Here is a 16,638-nt window from a genome sequence, read left to right on the forward strand (position 1 = left end):
GAGTAAAAGTATCAGTTTTCTTTGCAAAATGTAGTGAAGTAAAAGTAAAAGTCAACAGAAATATAAATAGTAAAGTAAAGTACAGATATCCAAAAAACGACTTAAGTACAGTAACGAAGTATTTCTACTTCGCTACTGTACACCACTGATTAAAAGCGACGCCTTTAAGCAAAAGATGCATGGAAACCATTTCCTCATTCAAAATAAAAACACGTTATAATTAGTTTCAGATTTTTATCTTTAATACTGAACATTTGAATGAGGTCACAGCTTTTGATGAATAGATTACCTGAAATAGGGATTAGCGTTTTGCACCATGTTATGTTATTACCGGCTGTACGAAAAACACGAAGCGAAAGCCAGACTTGTTTGACCTTCACATACCTGTTTATTTCATATGTTGCTCTCCTAACAGCGTCCCCCATCGGCCCGACCCCGACAACTCCCGACACGATTTGAACACCGCCTGTTGCCACCGTGCAGCTCCACTTCAGTATTCAGGAGCAGCTCGGTGCTCAAGGACACCTCAGCAACACTTGGGGAAGTTGCACCGCGATGAAAAAAATGATTATTTCATCCGTTCAGCCCACTCTGTTATTAGGAACACTTATTGCTGTATTTACACCAGAAAAAAAGCCTTATATCAAAATCTCATTACTTCTACCACATGAAAAATGGAATATTTTAACAGTGGCTGCAGGAGGCGGGAATATAAATTCCAGCACAACATACATTTTGAATGTTATTACGCCCTTCCCTTATATGGTTTCTCAGGAAATGCATCAAACTCAAGAAACATAGTGCTCCCTTTTCTGCATCTCATAAGGGTCAAGAGAACTCTCCACACAAAAGCTATCATCGACAAAGGTTGTTGAGGTCGTGGCGGAGGCCTTTAAAAGGAAAAGGTGAGCTCCACGTTCATGATTCTCTAATCACCCTTTAATCATATTAGAGGGGATATAATCTCGTTACAGACAGAATACACCGTTAAATCACTTATCTTGGCTCGGAGGTACGGGGTCGGATAGAGGAGTCGTGCAGCTTCCGTCCGAGTCACGGGGGGGGGCGGAGGACAAGTGGGGTAAAAAGAAATAAGACGGGGCTTGTGGAGAAACACCTGCCATGAACTCCAATAGCCATTATCCCCAACCTTTAGAAAACCCCTCCAACGCACGCACACACACACACACACACAAGCTGTATAATGGAAGTCAACCCCTCACCCCCTTCGAGACTCCAAAAGTCAAAAGGCAAGAGGACAGCTGACTGACAGACAACAGGGGGATTAGTCAGAATGAATCACATGCTTGCACGCGCACACACACAGCCTGCCTCTCACTCTCGCTCTGTCCATCACACACACTCACACACACTCTCTCTCTCTCTCTCACACACATTCTTCTTCTGATGCAGTATTAAGATAACGTTTCCTATATGATCACCTGCCTCCACATCAAACCCAGACGGAGTCCCCTCACACTCTCTCTCACATACACACACACACACACACTATTACTGCATACAAAACGTGTGGCTGGCTGCGTTATAACCCCACCCATCCGCGTGCACTGTCAATCCAAACACACAGATACATAGAGTGTCTGTCCATCCATTTAAACCCAACCCAGAGAGTCTGGCAGAGTGCAGACAGCGTAGAGAAGCCGTCTCCTCCAAGGCAACGTTAGCCTGGGAGACTGAGCAGAGAAAGAAACACTCTAGCCAGGAAGAAGACTGAAAGAAAGAAGTACATAAGTAAAAAGGAAAGTGGGACAATGAGGGGATAAGGAAGAGGAGATCCCTGCTCGTTCACTGAATAGCTAGAGCACACCGAGGATTCACACAACAGAGGTTCATAAAGAAAGAAAGACAGCTAGAGGAACAGAGAGAAAGCTAGATTATGAAGCAGAACATCTGGGACGGATGTTACCCCAGCGCTCCAGTCCCCCCCCCCCCCCTCTTGGGCTCATTCACTCCGTTTGGCAAAATGTCGTTGCGACAACACGAGGGCCGCGCATCCATCGAAGACGTACAATGCTTGCTGTAATTACCATAAAATACACACAGACACACACACACACACACACACACACACACACACACGCGAGAGAGATGGAGCCCGCTGAATATTCACGGAGAAAAGTTCAACAACAGTTGCTGCATCGTTTCGTCTTTTATTTCCTCTGATCACACATTGTCACAAGCGTTGGTCTGGATGAATACTCAACACGCAGATAGTTACATTATTAACACAACTCAATCTCACGCGAACAGATGCAAAGACGAAACAGATGGGTACATGTGTATTTGTTTACTGGGATAGTGCATTAGGAGCAGGATAACAATCAAGTATGGACAACAAAATAAGACTGACTTTTACTCGTAAAAATAGACTTTTATTTTCCTAACAGTGTCGAGGTGAGAGGGGATGGGTCCAAGTGGCGGCTTGCTTTCTTTGTGGTTTTTGTCCGGTTCATATTTGCTGTCCTTCTAGTGGGCCAAACTCAGGCCTGCAGGGTCCTGTCAGTCCCTGCTCTGTCTCCAAAATGGCAGACTGTGTCCCTGCCTCGCTACACACTCACAGGAGAGATAGACAAAAGGTAAGAGAGGTGGGGAAGTGGGGGAAGAATGGAGGGGAAAACGTGTCTATTTCTCTATCAGGGTGCTGTGCTCGGTGCCTGTCGTCTGGTCCGGGTTTGGTTCTCCACGCAGGTTCTGAGGGTGTGTGTCTTGGTGCTGACTCACTCCTTCCTCCACTCTGGTTTGGTCTGTTAGTCAGTCGGTCGATAATCGGTAATCCCACACGATAAACTCTTCATTGCTCTCTCTTTCTTCCACTCGCTACCTTAACCCCCGGTCCTCAACTTGTTCTGCAGACAAAAAAAAAGCAGAGAGAAAAGTGCATTAGAGAGACGGAGATAAAATGAAAATAGACAAACAAACAAAGGAGAAAGATATTATGTCCCTCACAGGAGACAAGTCAGTCAGAGGAAGGCCTGGGAGTACAATAAAACGTTGGAGGATGGAGTGAGTTGCAGGAGAGGAGAAAAGACCCGAGGGCAGTGGATTCCATGTAAGCGATAAGTGCAACCACAAATCCCCAGCACTCCCCGTCTGCCTGTCAATAACCATTTGAACCGTGCTATTGCAGCGGATGCCGCCGAACGAAAATTGCCTCAGAGAAGAAGAGCGAAAGAGAGAAAAGGGGGAGATGAAACTGGGGACATGACAAAGAGGATTACGTAGACAGAAAGTAAGAAAAAGATCTTCTTCCTCACTCACCAACTTAATAATTGGGGCTTTGGACGAGATAGAGTAAGTTCATTGGGTAATAACTTGATGTTCACGTTTGCTTTCCCTTCCAGGTACGTGTGGCTAGCCCGGGGGGGTCTTTAGAACCTCTATGGGTGTCTTGACTACTTGTGTTTCTTACTGCAATATCGATACGCGTTCTCAGAGATCGGTCACTAACTTTCATGTAATCACTGATTAGAGAAACGGCCAAAACGCATCTATGGAATCAAAAATAAAATATATTCTGAGACGAGATTTACTGACGTCTAAAAATATAGACAGGACGAATTAAATCGTGAGCAATTTGGATTGAAATGTCAATACTTAAGATGCTGTTGGAACAGTTATACGAGCCAGCTCCCTTTTCACTTTGAACCGAGCAAACACAACACCCTCAGAAGCCACAAACGGGGATCTCTCTTGGCCCTTTGAGAGCAAAAAGGAGACGGAAGGGTCAGTGTTAAAAAAAAAATGAAGTGGGGAAGGAAAAGATAGGGAGAAAGACGCGGCCATGCGGCGAGAATATGGAATGAGGAGCCAAGCAGTGGATGGAAAGATGGGCTTCCATGATAAACTCTTACTCATAGAGGGAGAAAGAAAGGGAGACTTTATCTGTCCTTCGACTGCCTCTTCCTCACTGTTTACTATCGGGACCTGTTAAGTGCTCAATGCATTAGGAATGTGACCAGGGATGGAGGGATAGCAGAAGGAAGGAGGGAAGGAGGGATGGTGGCAGAGCAAAAAAAGGGCACAAAAGAGAGCGAAAGTGGGTTTAAATGTTATCACTGACTGTGGCGATAAGAACGCTAATTATCAGTGACAAAGGCCGGCTGGGCTGACTCCAGTCGAGGGGTCAATATTGTAAAACTGAGATTTGGGGGATTTTCTTTTTTTTATCCCCAGCGAGACAGAATCTTGGACATCTTCCCCATCTACACCCATGGTGCCGCAGTATTAAGTGGAATTGAAGATTTGAAGGGGAAGGACGAAGAAGGGGAAAGAGATTTGAAAACGGCCCGACCTCTGCTATCGAGTGGCTTTGACAGAAAGATGAGATGAGAGGAGAGGCGGCTGTTAGCGCAGTTTTGATCTTCCGACCTCCAGGAGGTCAAAGCCACGTCCTTTGACATTTGTTCTCAGTGCAGCTCCCTGCTTGGCTCTGATAAAGCTGTGTAAACATCCTAATCAGGAAGCTGCATCAGCTCATATCAATCCGACTTCTTCCCTTCCCCCTATTTTGTCGGCTGTGTAATTCTGCATATTATTCCTTTAAAGCCTTATCACAGAACTGGTTCTTTTTTTTTTTGCACCAAATGGCTCTAAAAGCAAGTCTGATACAGATAAGCGCAGACGAACAGGAGTGTGCTGTGATTGCCGCAGGGCGATAAACACAAGCGGATTAACATATCGTCTCAGACTTGCTTCCAAACAATTTACAAGATCATAACAGCATCCGGCCTGTGAACGTACCCTTGCTTGCATCTCGACGAGTCTACAGGTAGCCGTCTTAAATGCACGCGCGGGCGCGCCCACGCGATGAATAAAACATCGTGCGATTTACATGATCTATAGCTTAAAAAAAATATCTGCAGCCTGCATCTGACTTTTAGATCTAATACCAATACTCACGAGTGAGCGAGAGACACTAAACTCAGTTTCCTTCATTTCCGGCAAAACAATGCAATTGTATAAAAAAAAAAAAAAAAAAAAAATCTAATAGAAAAGCTCTATGAATGTAAATTGAGCTTTTTTTGAAACCAAGCGATGTTACATATTGCAAAGTGAGAGAGGTGGAATCAAGTTAATATGAACCTGAGTGACATTACTATTACCATACAGTGTGCGACCGGGGGAGACAGATGGCGGGAAAACATTTGCACTTGGCAATGAAAGGAGAGAGCACGGAGAGGACAACGGTACCCAACTAGCAGCAGCACTACTCCCTTGGTCTTATTACATTAAAACACACACAGAGACAGTCAGGGGAACGCCTGTGTCAGCAGGTATTATGGAAATAGGCCGTAAGGTTTAAACTGGCTATTTAGAGCGAGCTTTATTCAGGCGCCAGTAGCCCGGTGGAAATCCTATTCTCCTGTCTAAAAGCCAGGAGCCAGCACATGTAAATGGATGCTGGTGCGTACGTGTATATTACATTAATTCATTTAGACATTTAAAAAGGGGAATGGCTCCTAAAGTGTAGCTACCATACACACACACACGTCTATGAGCCCAATGACGTATTGTGTAGCTAACACACACATGGGGCTACTTTGTAATGCACACATCGATTCAAATGAAAGCTACACCGCAGGATTAGGAGGCGCTACAACTTACATATCGTCCGTCCACGAGGGTGCATGCACACACTTGTGATTCTTTTCAGAGGGGGAAAAACAACGTTATTCATGAGGGGGTTTCATACGAATTAAGTTTTACGTATTTTTCGAAAAGGGTACAAGTTGCACGCAATGAAATGCTCATTCATTTCACTCAACAAGCATGCAAAAAAACACATAAACATAACTTAGCAGATGCAAAAGACGCTGGCGTAGCGTGTCAAATGACGTTTGCACGAGATACGACAAGCGATAACAGATTAGTTGGGTAAATGCGCACCTGTTTGGTGTTGTTGACACACTGTAGGTAGAGGGCCGCTATGTTGGAGCAGTTCAGGGTTTTTCCGACGTTGTCCTTGTAGCATGTGAGGATCTGGCCCTGCAGGTCTGCACACACAGGATACGCCTCGTACCGCCTGCGGGGGAGAGAGAAGGGGAGAGGCATGGTGTGAAAATTGAGGCACGGGTGGAGCCTGAGAAAAAGTGTGATGGGATGAGAGTTGAGGGGAAGGATTTAAAGCGTGGACAGAAAATGAAGGCAACATGGAAAATGTGTAAGGATGTGCAAAGCAGAGGGATTGACCGAATGAGTATGAGCTATATAGACTGTTAATTGGTTTGCAAGAAGAGCATATCAACGGTGATGTATCTCACTGCATTGTTAGATCCCACTGAGCTATACAGCAGTCTATAGTGTGTACACCCCTCTGCCTCTTCCCTTGCTACTGCCATTCCAGTCCCGAACACCTGCCGATTAACATCACTGTATCTGCTGTAAAGAAGGTTAAAAAGGCCAATCCAGCCAAACCATGCAGACGTGATTAGTACATCGACGGAGAGGTTTTCTAAAAACGGACAATAGCAGGTGTCAAATAGAGCTTCCCACAATGGCTTCATCCCCTGGAAAAGGAAAAGATTCATCAGTGCTATGGGACTGCATGGAAGAGAAGCCAACTCGGCAAATCAATGCGTAATGCAGAGTAAACAAGAAAACAGCACTGGTTTAATCTAGACAAGCAATAAGGCCTAGTTGTTACAGCGTGGTGATGATGATGGTGATGATAATGATGAGGAGGTTGAAATCACCGGCGAGCTAAGTATACTTTCTTTGAAATTAGTCCCTGTTCTTATGTCTTACCACTAGAACACGATTGCAAAAGACCTCACGGAGAAGAGTATTGATCACTCTACTGGATGGTAGTGAATCCATCCATTGATTCACCCTGAAAGAGTCAACCGTAAACAACCTGCGTAGCTGTCACCTTGGAGTGGCCTAGATGGCAAATCCAATCTTTTCGCATTCACCAGGAGGTTGCTGTTGTTGTTGTTGTTGTTGTTGTTGTAGACTGTGAATGCAAATATGTCTGGTTATGGGCTACACACCACTAGCTTAGCACGCCCACGTCTGTCCTTGAAGTCTGCTACGGCTTTAGTGCTGTCGTCTTAGCCGGTATGATCCAGATGCTAGCACTTCTAATAGTAGCTGCTATGCTAACTTTAAGTGCATTTAAATGGGACTTTTAATGCGAGATGTATGCAAGTGTTGGATCCTCTCGGCCAATCCGAGGGGTGGGACGTACCGCCAGCGCTGGGGCCTTGCCCAATGTTAACTGCTTTTGTCTGTCTCCTCACACCCCCCATAAAAATCCGTAACGACGACACATGTGCATGCTAGGGCTATTATGCTAATGGCGGTGTCATCGTTTTGCTCACACCAGTGCTCAGGACACCCCATCTGCCTCGCTAAACGGCTCACATGGGTGTGAAAGAGATTCTGCCCGTCAGCAACTCTGGAGACCTCAAAGGAATACTTGGGGGGGGGGGGGGGTAAAGCCGAGCCCCTGGAGTCAGAATCAGATGTTTGATTTGCCCCCCGGAGTGAACATTACCCCCCCCCGTCGGATACAAAGCAGGGGGATTTGGTCGCATGGGTCATTACCCAGGGTGCAGTGCAGCAGGAGGCTGGTGCAGCGTGCGCAATGTGTACACATGTGCATCGCCACATGGTCATATCTGTCTGGGAAGCCGGGAAAAATCTATTGTCCTTGTAAGTGCAGGTCGGTGACAGTTTGCGAATGAGAGGTGCTCTCCACACCTTCAACAGTAGTGTGATTAATCAATGCAGCCCATCAATCACCATCAGAAGCAGAGCTCAGAGGCCAAGCAGGGCAGCAAATGTTATATCTAAAGCTAGTGAGGGATACTGCGAAGGAATGAAAATAGTCAATTTGGACACACTTCTTTGCTTTCTTGCCTAGTGAAGAGAAACTCGAAATCTCCCTCATGTCTGTACGATAAATATGAAGCTACATCCAGTTAGCTTATCTTAGCCAGAGACTGGGAGCAGGTCCGGTGGCTTCCTTGAGGTGCATTGCTAATTAGAGAGTAGGACAACTTTGTCACCTTTGGAGCCATAAATAATAGGACCGGTTGCCTGTCGTAACTTCAATACTCCCTGTACAGACATGAGCGTGGTATCAATCTCCTCATCTAACTCTCGGCAAGGAAGCGAATGCGCGCATTTCCCAAAATGTGGAACCCATTCCCCTCAGGTTTTGGTCGATTCCACGGTATGGTGTTATCACTTTGAGCGCAGACCGGAACGCTATGCTGCTGGGCGTGTGGAGGAGGTTCTGCATTTGCGGATCCATTGGGGAGAAATTCAAGTCATTTGCTGGGAGGCATGACAAGGCCATTGCTCTGCGTCAGGGTGCTGAACGATGACAGCGGCGCTCGCAGAAATCACTGCCATCCTATTCCTATGGATCCCGGCGCTCATTTATTACAGCGCCTATGGGCATCTACAGGGACGAGAGGAGCCACACACACACCCACTAATTACTTTTGTTTTTTTAAGCGTTTGCGTTAATACCAGGTGCATCCTGCTGATACAAACCACAGTGTTTATCACCAGTAATGGCCTCTGAGAGAGCGAGAGGGAGAGAGAGAGAGGAGAGGGAGATAAAGAGGATAAGGGGGAGAGGGGGGTGGAAATGAAGAGCATTTCTTGATGAGGAACTAGACAGTGGTACTTCTATTTTTTTGCTTGCTCTCTGGTTCTCTCCGTGGGGAAGGGGCTGAGACAGTGGTTGAGTTTATCATGGAGACAATAACACTGTCACACACACTCTGTGGCGGCACGCTGCATCCTCTATCATCTATCATTAAGATTAACATAACGTTCCTGTAGCCAACCACAGCCGCAGAGCCGGTCGGGAAAGACTACACCCCTCCCTCCCTCCTCGGTTTCACATTAGCAGCCCTCATGTCATTTACTATATAGCGTGGCTGCTGTAGTGATATGCGGACGGTGAGCAGATGCAAAAACGGTCAACATGTCATATCGTGAATACGCGACAAACCATAACCAAGAGAAGACGACCCTTTATGACCTTGAATTAATGAAATGCACCCATTTATAGCAGAATAATATAAAGTCATGATATATAATACTCATCTAACACACTTGTGGTCATTTCAAAGTTCAGTTCAGGTGTTTTTTTGGTTTGTTATTTGCCCAAGGTAATTGCTAAACTCGTTCAGGCTAGTTATGGAAATACATTCAGGTGTTGTACTCAGTTTTAGGCGAGCTTGGGGAGATTTTGATCCTTTTTTTATTACAGAGCACCAACAACACCTCCCTACGGAGCTATATTCTTCATGCTGAATTCAGACCTAGATAGATCTATTATCAGGAGTAAAACACAGCAAAGTGTAAATTCCATTCTTCCACTGTGCGAGCCACAGGGTGTGATTACAAATATAGTCAAAAACATGTGACGCATGCAGATCTAACCTGAGCCGTGAGGCACTTATAAACATCGAGACCGTATCACACTCCCAAAAGCAAAACCTCTTCAAAGCTATGTTTGAATGGAAATGAAACAGAAATACAGCGGCACTTTGACATTTTTTTTAGGTTTTGGTTAACAGGATGTGATGTATTTGGGTCTCTTGTCGGTAGAAGAGGACACGGAGCTCTTTGTATTGGCCAGTGGTTCCCAAACCCTTCTGCTTCTGACCTCTTTTTATGAAGCAATGTCTACTTATCATAGCGTGCATGTCCATGAATAGCAATTTCACCTCTCAGACTGTTGGATTTGAATTTTTTTGAGAGGGTTGAGGATGTAAAACTATGCAAAATTGAACAGAGAAAAGTGTGAAAAACAGAATTCTATTACTTCAGAGTTTTTGCTTAATCTCATTACCGACAAATTGATACAAGTCTTGATGACACTGCTGCTCTCGTATAGATTATTCTACAGGTTATAAAAACAGCCATTGGTAATAAATGCCCTCGCCTCTTTTTTTTTTTTTTTTTTAAACCATCTCTATCCTTCAACCCCCAGAGGTTCATGGGATATTTAATAAGACTGCATGTAGGGGGAGCCTCTGAAACAAATAGAGATATCTAGCCATGTTGGTTATTATTTGCACTGTACGTGTGTGTGTGTGTGTGTGTGTGCGCGCTGCACCCCAGAGACAGTAAATCGAAACAGTCATATAGGGGTCTCGCCTCGTGCCATCAGTAGTAAAGGTCTCTATAACACCTTATCCACCCCACCCCCACCCCCACACACACCCCAAGTCCCTATTGCTTTGATCCATTGATAGGAATGAAACGGTGGAGTAAGGCCGGCTTTTAGACATCTACATTACAGTTTCTCTGCTCTGCGTCATGAATCACAAAGCGAAGGAAGAAAGAGAGACGAAAAGAGAGAATAGAAAAAGGACAGAGGAGAGGGGGGGGGGGGGGCACTCCGTTAAGAAACTGCAACAGAGATGGACAATGTGTGTTTGTGAGGGCAGAAAATAAAGCGTGGAGAAGAAGAGACAGGAGATGTGGGAGAAGCAGAGGAAGAGCCTCCACAAACCGCTGCTGGAACGCTCCGCTCACTTCCTTTGTAAAGTTTTCCTTTAGGAGAGAGAACCGAAAAGGAGGTTGAGAGGAGGGGCAGGAACGATACGAGAGGGTGAACGTGTCCCATTTAACATGTAATAAGGCAGAACAGATTACCTGCTCTCTCTCGCTGTCTGTCTCCCTCCTCAAGGTGTCCTTATATCATTTAACACATTCCCTTCTTTCAAGCCCCCCCCTGCTGCACAAGTCAGCACAATTTCCATGGAGGAGACATATTCTTCAAGTTATAATATATATATATAATATTATATCGGCTGCATTCTTCAAAGAACACATTGACTGCCAGTAGGACGTATTGAGATCGATGTTGGGGTTTTCATACAATATGCATGTGTTATGCCAATAGACTGAGCGGGGAGCGGTGTCGGTACATTTTTCAAACCAACATATATTGACCATGACTACCATCTGCTGTAACAATGTCGAGCTAGTGCACTAAAATGACATTCATAGATCTCCGTTAAGGGTGCAACATGCTTCAATAGTTGAGCAAAGTGTGAGGCACATCTGGGAAGATGTACGTTCATCCGTCATAATTTGAGGTGCATTAAAACTCAGAACAAAGACAAAGACGCACAGAGGAGTGACCACAGTGAACAGGCAGGCGTACAGACAAAACGGACATCGTCCATTCCCCGGATATCAACCGTCCCCTGCAAAAAGAATTATTGATTGCACAAACCGGCTCCAGAGGATTGCCATTCAACTTTTCACTCCAACCGCAAGAGCTTACAGCTTTCTTCCAATAATATAACGACAAAACAAGCAGTGGATGGCCAATAAATATTGTAATCGCTGCAAACAGCTTAAGAAATTAACATAAGATAAACTTAAATACCGCCTCGCGGTTGTACGCCTCAACCAACCAGTCAAGTTGCAGTTTGTATTCATGTCTGTCCAAATTGTCGAAACGTCATCATCTGATCCTACCCTATAGCTTGTGTTACGGGCCAAAACGAATCAGTTTGTCCTCGAGTCCAAGTGGACGTTTGTGCCAAATTTGAAGAAATTCCCTTGAGGCTTTCTTGAGATATCTCACACATGAGAATGGTTCGTAAGGACGGGCGGACAGACGCACAACCCAAAAACATAAAGGCCATTTCTGTCGCCGGGGCGAAAGCATAATGAAAGTGATATGAATGCGTTCCCATCATTGGTGCTCAAACAATACTATTGAGTTTGGTACCAATACCCAAACCAGACTTGTTTTTGATACGTCATCATTTAAGAAAGGAGCAGCTTGGTGGTTTCATGACACCAAAATAATTCTGTTTATCAAAGAATAAGTAAAAAAAAGACACATTTTGTTTGGTACCAAAAAATGATGACGGTTCTATACCCTTCTGTATTTTATCTACATTCCAGAGCTTGAGAGACAAAGGATTTAAAATGTCTAACAAAAAGCAAGAAAGCCATTCCCCAATCCCTGGCTTGTTCTTTCTCCTACATACATCTACAACACTTACTGTAGCTCCATCGACAGTATGGATTACACTCGGCTGCCACCAGATTGAGTTCCAAATCACCGCGTTCTCTATTTATCATCGTTTGGGTCCACTTAGGGGTTAATAGGGTTAAGGGGCGGCTGCTGGTTCCCCCTTAAGAAGCCCTCATGTTCTCTCTAGTTAAGGCAGGCGTCAGTACCGAGGAGGGGGGCAAATAAATACAAATGATCCAGTTAAGGAGAAAAATGACACACATTTCGCTCACGCTGCTTTTTAAAAGCAGACCTGAGTGACCCCCTGCAGTGAAATCCATCAGCATGGATAAGAGATTAAATAAGAGAGAGAGAGAGAGAGAGAGAGAGAAAGGAACAGAGAGAGAATCAAGAAAAGCAGGAAGGATAAAAGACGACTCAAGAATGGAGAAAGAGAGAAAGAGAGAGAGAGAGAGAGTCTGGGTGAGCGAGGGAGGCGAAAGCAGACGATAACAAAGAGGGAGCGAGTGAGAGAGATTTGAATTAAGACAGAAAACACTGTGCGTAAGTGAGCAGCGAGGGGGGAGACAAAGAAGGATGAGCGGGTGAGAGGAAAAAGAAAAGGAGTGTCCTTTCCGACTTCTGAGTCTGGTCTCAAGCGGGAAGAAGAAGACGAACACGTTGGGAGAAACATATCGAGACATACAGTGAAACAGGTTCATCCAATGTTGATTGGTTGGTAAATATGCGGTGGACATTTACCGGATACACAAGCAACGCTACCTGTCACATCTTTTCTGCTCCATCATTCATGTCACTGCGCTGCTCGCTAAATGGAAAAAAAAAGCCCCCAAGAACATAGAAAAGCAATAAAAAGCCGTGAGTGGGCTTCTCGACCATTTCCAATGCAGCAGAGTCCCTAAATCAGCCACTAAAAAGGTGTGAATGTGCATCGGGTGTCTGTGTGCGCGCCCACGCAGGTTCCCCCAGAAGTGTGTGCTTTTTTACAGCCGGCACGGCGAAGCTCTTAAGGCCGATAGAAGAGCTTTTAAAGCAGTTATTGACTTCTGTCTCCTCAGCTGACCACCATCTTGTCCCTGCACCCTGGGTTGCCTAGCGACAGATCCGTGGTTAACCATCACCTGACAGACGGGTCAGAGCTGCTCAGCCAAATACTGCGACTACTACTACGACTACTACTTCATAGAGAAACACACCTCTACCACTACGACTGAAGTCCTTTGCAATAACTTCCCTGCTGATTGAATTCCTGTCATTTCTTTTTTGTAATTAAAAGTGCTGCTTTGGCAATAAATCACTACTTCATTAATTTTGGGACGTCAGTATTATTCATTTTAACAGACAGGAGCACTGCCAAAAACAGCCTCAACACCGTATTTACATTGTGTAGCAGCGGGGCGGATTCAGCAGGGAACCTGCTGGATTTTCTCCGGCGTATTTATCCTCTTCAGTACTGTGAAAGATAAAACAGACGCAATAGTCCTGCAATGCTTTTCTTGCAGGACCGTGTGTGGGATTGCATTAGGTTGCACGGGATTTCCTGATTTTGTGTCCACAACTTTGGCGACGAGAACGTAATAGTTTGTAGAAAATGACTGAAACGTGGTCTTAAACCTAAATGACACAATTAGGAATACACCTGACCATTATCTTTGTTTACTATAATTAAAACAGAAGTAGTAGTTTTGCTGCACTGAAAACTTAACTTAAGCAGCAACTTAATTGCCAAGGAGTTTGCCGGTAATATTGCGCATAGTGTTAATGGATGAGTGGGATCTACTTTCTCCCACATGGTATGGAGGAGACGTCTCTTGACCTAGGCAGTGCACAGCACTCACGCGTAACGAAGGAAAAACAACGAGGCATTTACATTCAACAAGTTGTGCTCCACGCCTCCTCATTCCACCTCCGCGTGCGCGGAGAGACACGAAGCGAGGACCGCGGCCGCCGTTGTCGTCGACTGGATTAAATTAAAAAAAGATTTATTCAAAAGAGATAAAAAATTAATTAAATAAACAACAAAGGGAGTGAGTGTGTAGCCCGAGGGAGGAGAGGAGTGACGGTGAAGTGACAGACTAAAATGAGATTTTATTCTCTATGGTCGACTGTTTAGAGGGGCGGGGGGGGGGGGGACCAAAAAGTCTTGCACTCTCAGCCACAAACACAAAAAGGTGAAAACACACTGCCTTTTATGATCTTATCACAAATGTCACCATCAAGGCTGGAAGCGAGGAGAGATCCAAGTTTTCGAGGCCCTGAGAAGGGAGACGGAGACATACGAGAAGATGGTCTCAATCCTTCGGCATTCCACCGCCTTGTCAGGCCCACCCATTCACCAGTATCAGATGCCCCCCCGTCTCACCTCAATTCTGCAGGGACCCTGGACAAACACAGTGACCTGTTTCAACAAAGAAGCCCAAAGCCCCACCAAAGGTTAGCACTGACAGGAGGCTTAGGGTCGCGCCACTGTTCTTTCATTCCCTGTTCCATCTTTGCGCATAATCTCACATCTATTATTTTCCTTCAAGCCTGTCAGCTTGCATTTCAAAATAAAGCCCCATTGGGTCACTGCAGCCCATCGAGACACTGCGCGCACACACACACACACACACACAAAAGCAGATATCCACATGCATACATGTGAGCTCACTCTAATTCATTCATCCTCACACACACGTGCACTCTTACATACATGTGGTGCAGTAAAGGTCACACATTCAGTGCTGGACAGTGTGATAATGCATCAGACTTGGATAAACAACTAGTGGTGAAGGCGTGGCAGGATATAAATCAGGTGCAGGGAGAAAGATACGGTCGCCTCCTTTTTCACAGGCAACTGGGAACTCTTATCTACAGTCAGTGTCACGGTGGAAAGTGAATAAAAGCTTCGGCGTTATGTGTATGCGCGTGTCGAACATACCGCGCGATTACATTATCTGTTACGTGTTGTGTATATTTACGTATATATGCGGAAGAGCTGTACGCCAAATGTCTTTTGCACAGGTCGTTGGGAGCAGGTTTGATACCCTGCAGGTTATGATTCATGGCAACAATTTCACTCGAGGGGTCTTTCTTTACAGTAGTAGTGCAGGATTTGTTCCTCACTTTAGACAAAAAATTGTCCATGTGTCCATAATAAAATGTAAAAATGTTTAGTTTGTCAGGGCACAAGATGAGATGTATTCTTTCTCATATTAGCATTGCTCTGGCTTCTAACACTACAGCTGTGAGAAAGTGTGAAAGAATGTAGATATGCGTGTCTCTTATGTATATATATATATATATGTATGTGTGTGTTGTAATGAGGTCACAGTGATGCAGTAGCGTTCCGGTTGGGAGAGCTCCATCATTCTCAGAAAACTCTGGTGGGAATACTGCAGTAGAACAGCGGCGAACAGCTGTACGGCACGCAACACACACACACACACACACACACACACACACACACACACACACACACACACACACACACACACACACACACACACACACACACACACACACACACACACACACACACACACACACACGCACACACACGCACGCACGCACGCGCGCACACACACACACCTCCCTTGGGTACCTACCTTTCACACTTAAATTTATTTCAACATCGCCAAAAAAAATGATCACATTACGATGAATGGAAATGATGCACATTATGGTTAACTTAAGTATATAACACACCATAATGAAACCAAACTCACCGAAAAAGGAAAGAATATTACCGATACAAGAGAGAGATATTTTAGACAGTGACACAGGAGTGAAATTTACATATTAGTGTTATTCAACTGAAATCCGGTTTCAAATCAGAGTCATTATTTCCCATGTTGGCTATTACAGAGCATCAAACCAAAGAGCCATCACAAGAACAGGTGCTGCATATTACTATGACACATGCATTCCTTCTAATTCCCATCCACTCTCGAGACCTGATTTTCCTGATCTGAATGTCACAGTTTTGTCCGATGGAAGTTCCTCATATTCCCACCTGATCTTACACCACACGGTAAACACACCCCAATTAAAACTTGCAAAAGCACACATACAGATATGACCCTCGACAGGCAGAATCCTCTGGTCCCTTATAATAAAGCGGAGCTTAATATCAGCCCTAACACTAAACAATCCCTGGAGTGCTACCACTCCCTTTACCGTGGCACTGAGAGGGGAAATGAGGACATTCTAATAAGAAAGATGTCATATCAAATGATAATTCTATCAAGTATGGATAAGGCCCCGGCTTTGCTTTTTCTTTTTTATTTCTGGGGGACATTTTCAACTTTGAGGAAATCAAAAGCTTGTGTGAGACAAAAAAAAAATTAGATTTTCTGTTACTATTCAACAGAGGGCACAGATAGCATCTTATCTCTGTAGGGTCTCTGTCATAATAAGAGAGCGGGGAGCTTTGAGAAAAGGCACACACATTATGTTCAACATGTGAGTGCATACAAACATACAGCATCACACATGAGCTCACACACATAAACAAAGATGGGCCAAACACGCCCCGTTAAATCCAATTAACCCTCCGCTCTGATCCCCTCAATGCATCCCTGCCCCTGTCTTGTAACACCAGAGCTTCCCGCCATTTCATTAGCACACACACACACACACACACACACACACACACACACACACACACACAC

General features: G+C 44.9%; 1 protein-coding gene across 7 annotated transcripts in view; it reads right to left on the bottom strand.

Annotated features, from left to right (window-relative positions):
* Nucleotides 1-2,151: 2,151 nt before the first annotated feature.
* The window catches only part of chchd3a (coiled-coil-helix-coiled-coil-helix domain containing 3a), a 57,419-nt gene continuing 42,932 nt past the window's right edge, over nt 2,152-16,638 (bottom strand). For 2 of the 7 annotated variants that reach the window (XM_076111418.1, XM_076111422.1), the window contains exons 8-11: nt 14,349-14,384; nt 5,908-6,043; nt 5,626-5,666; nt 2,152-2,867 (exon numbers count right to left, since the gene is read on the bottom strand). In XM_076111418.1, coding sequence (XP_075967533.1) covers nt 2,858-2,867; nt 5,626-5,666; nt 5,908-6,043; nt 14,349-14,384 — 223 coding nt within the window. In that variant the 3' untranslated portion in view covers nt 2,152-2,857. Of the gene's footprint in view, nt 2,868-5,625; nt 5,667-5,907; nt 6,044-8,519; nt 8,551-14,199; nt 14,242-14,348; nt 14,385-16,638 lie in introns of those variants that run through there. The other 5 variants (XM_076111420.1, XM_076111419.1, XM_076111423.1 and 2 more) reach the window with 5 other exon arrangements.

Source organism: Anarhichas minor, unplaced genomic scaffold, assembly GCF_050575085.1.
Source record: "Anarhichas minor isolate MPS153535 unplaced genomic scaffold, ASM5057508v1 ptg000045l, whole genome shotgun sequence".
NCBI classification, from domain to species: Eukaryota; Metazoa; Chordata; class Actinopteri; order Perciformes; family Anarhichadidae; genus Anarhichas; species Anarhichas minor.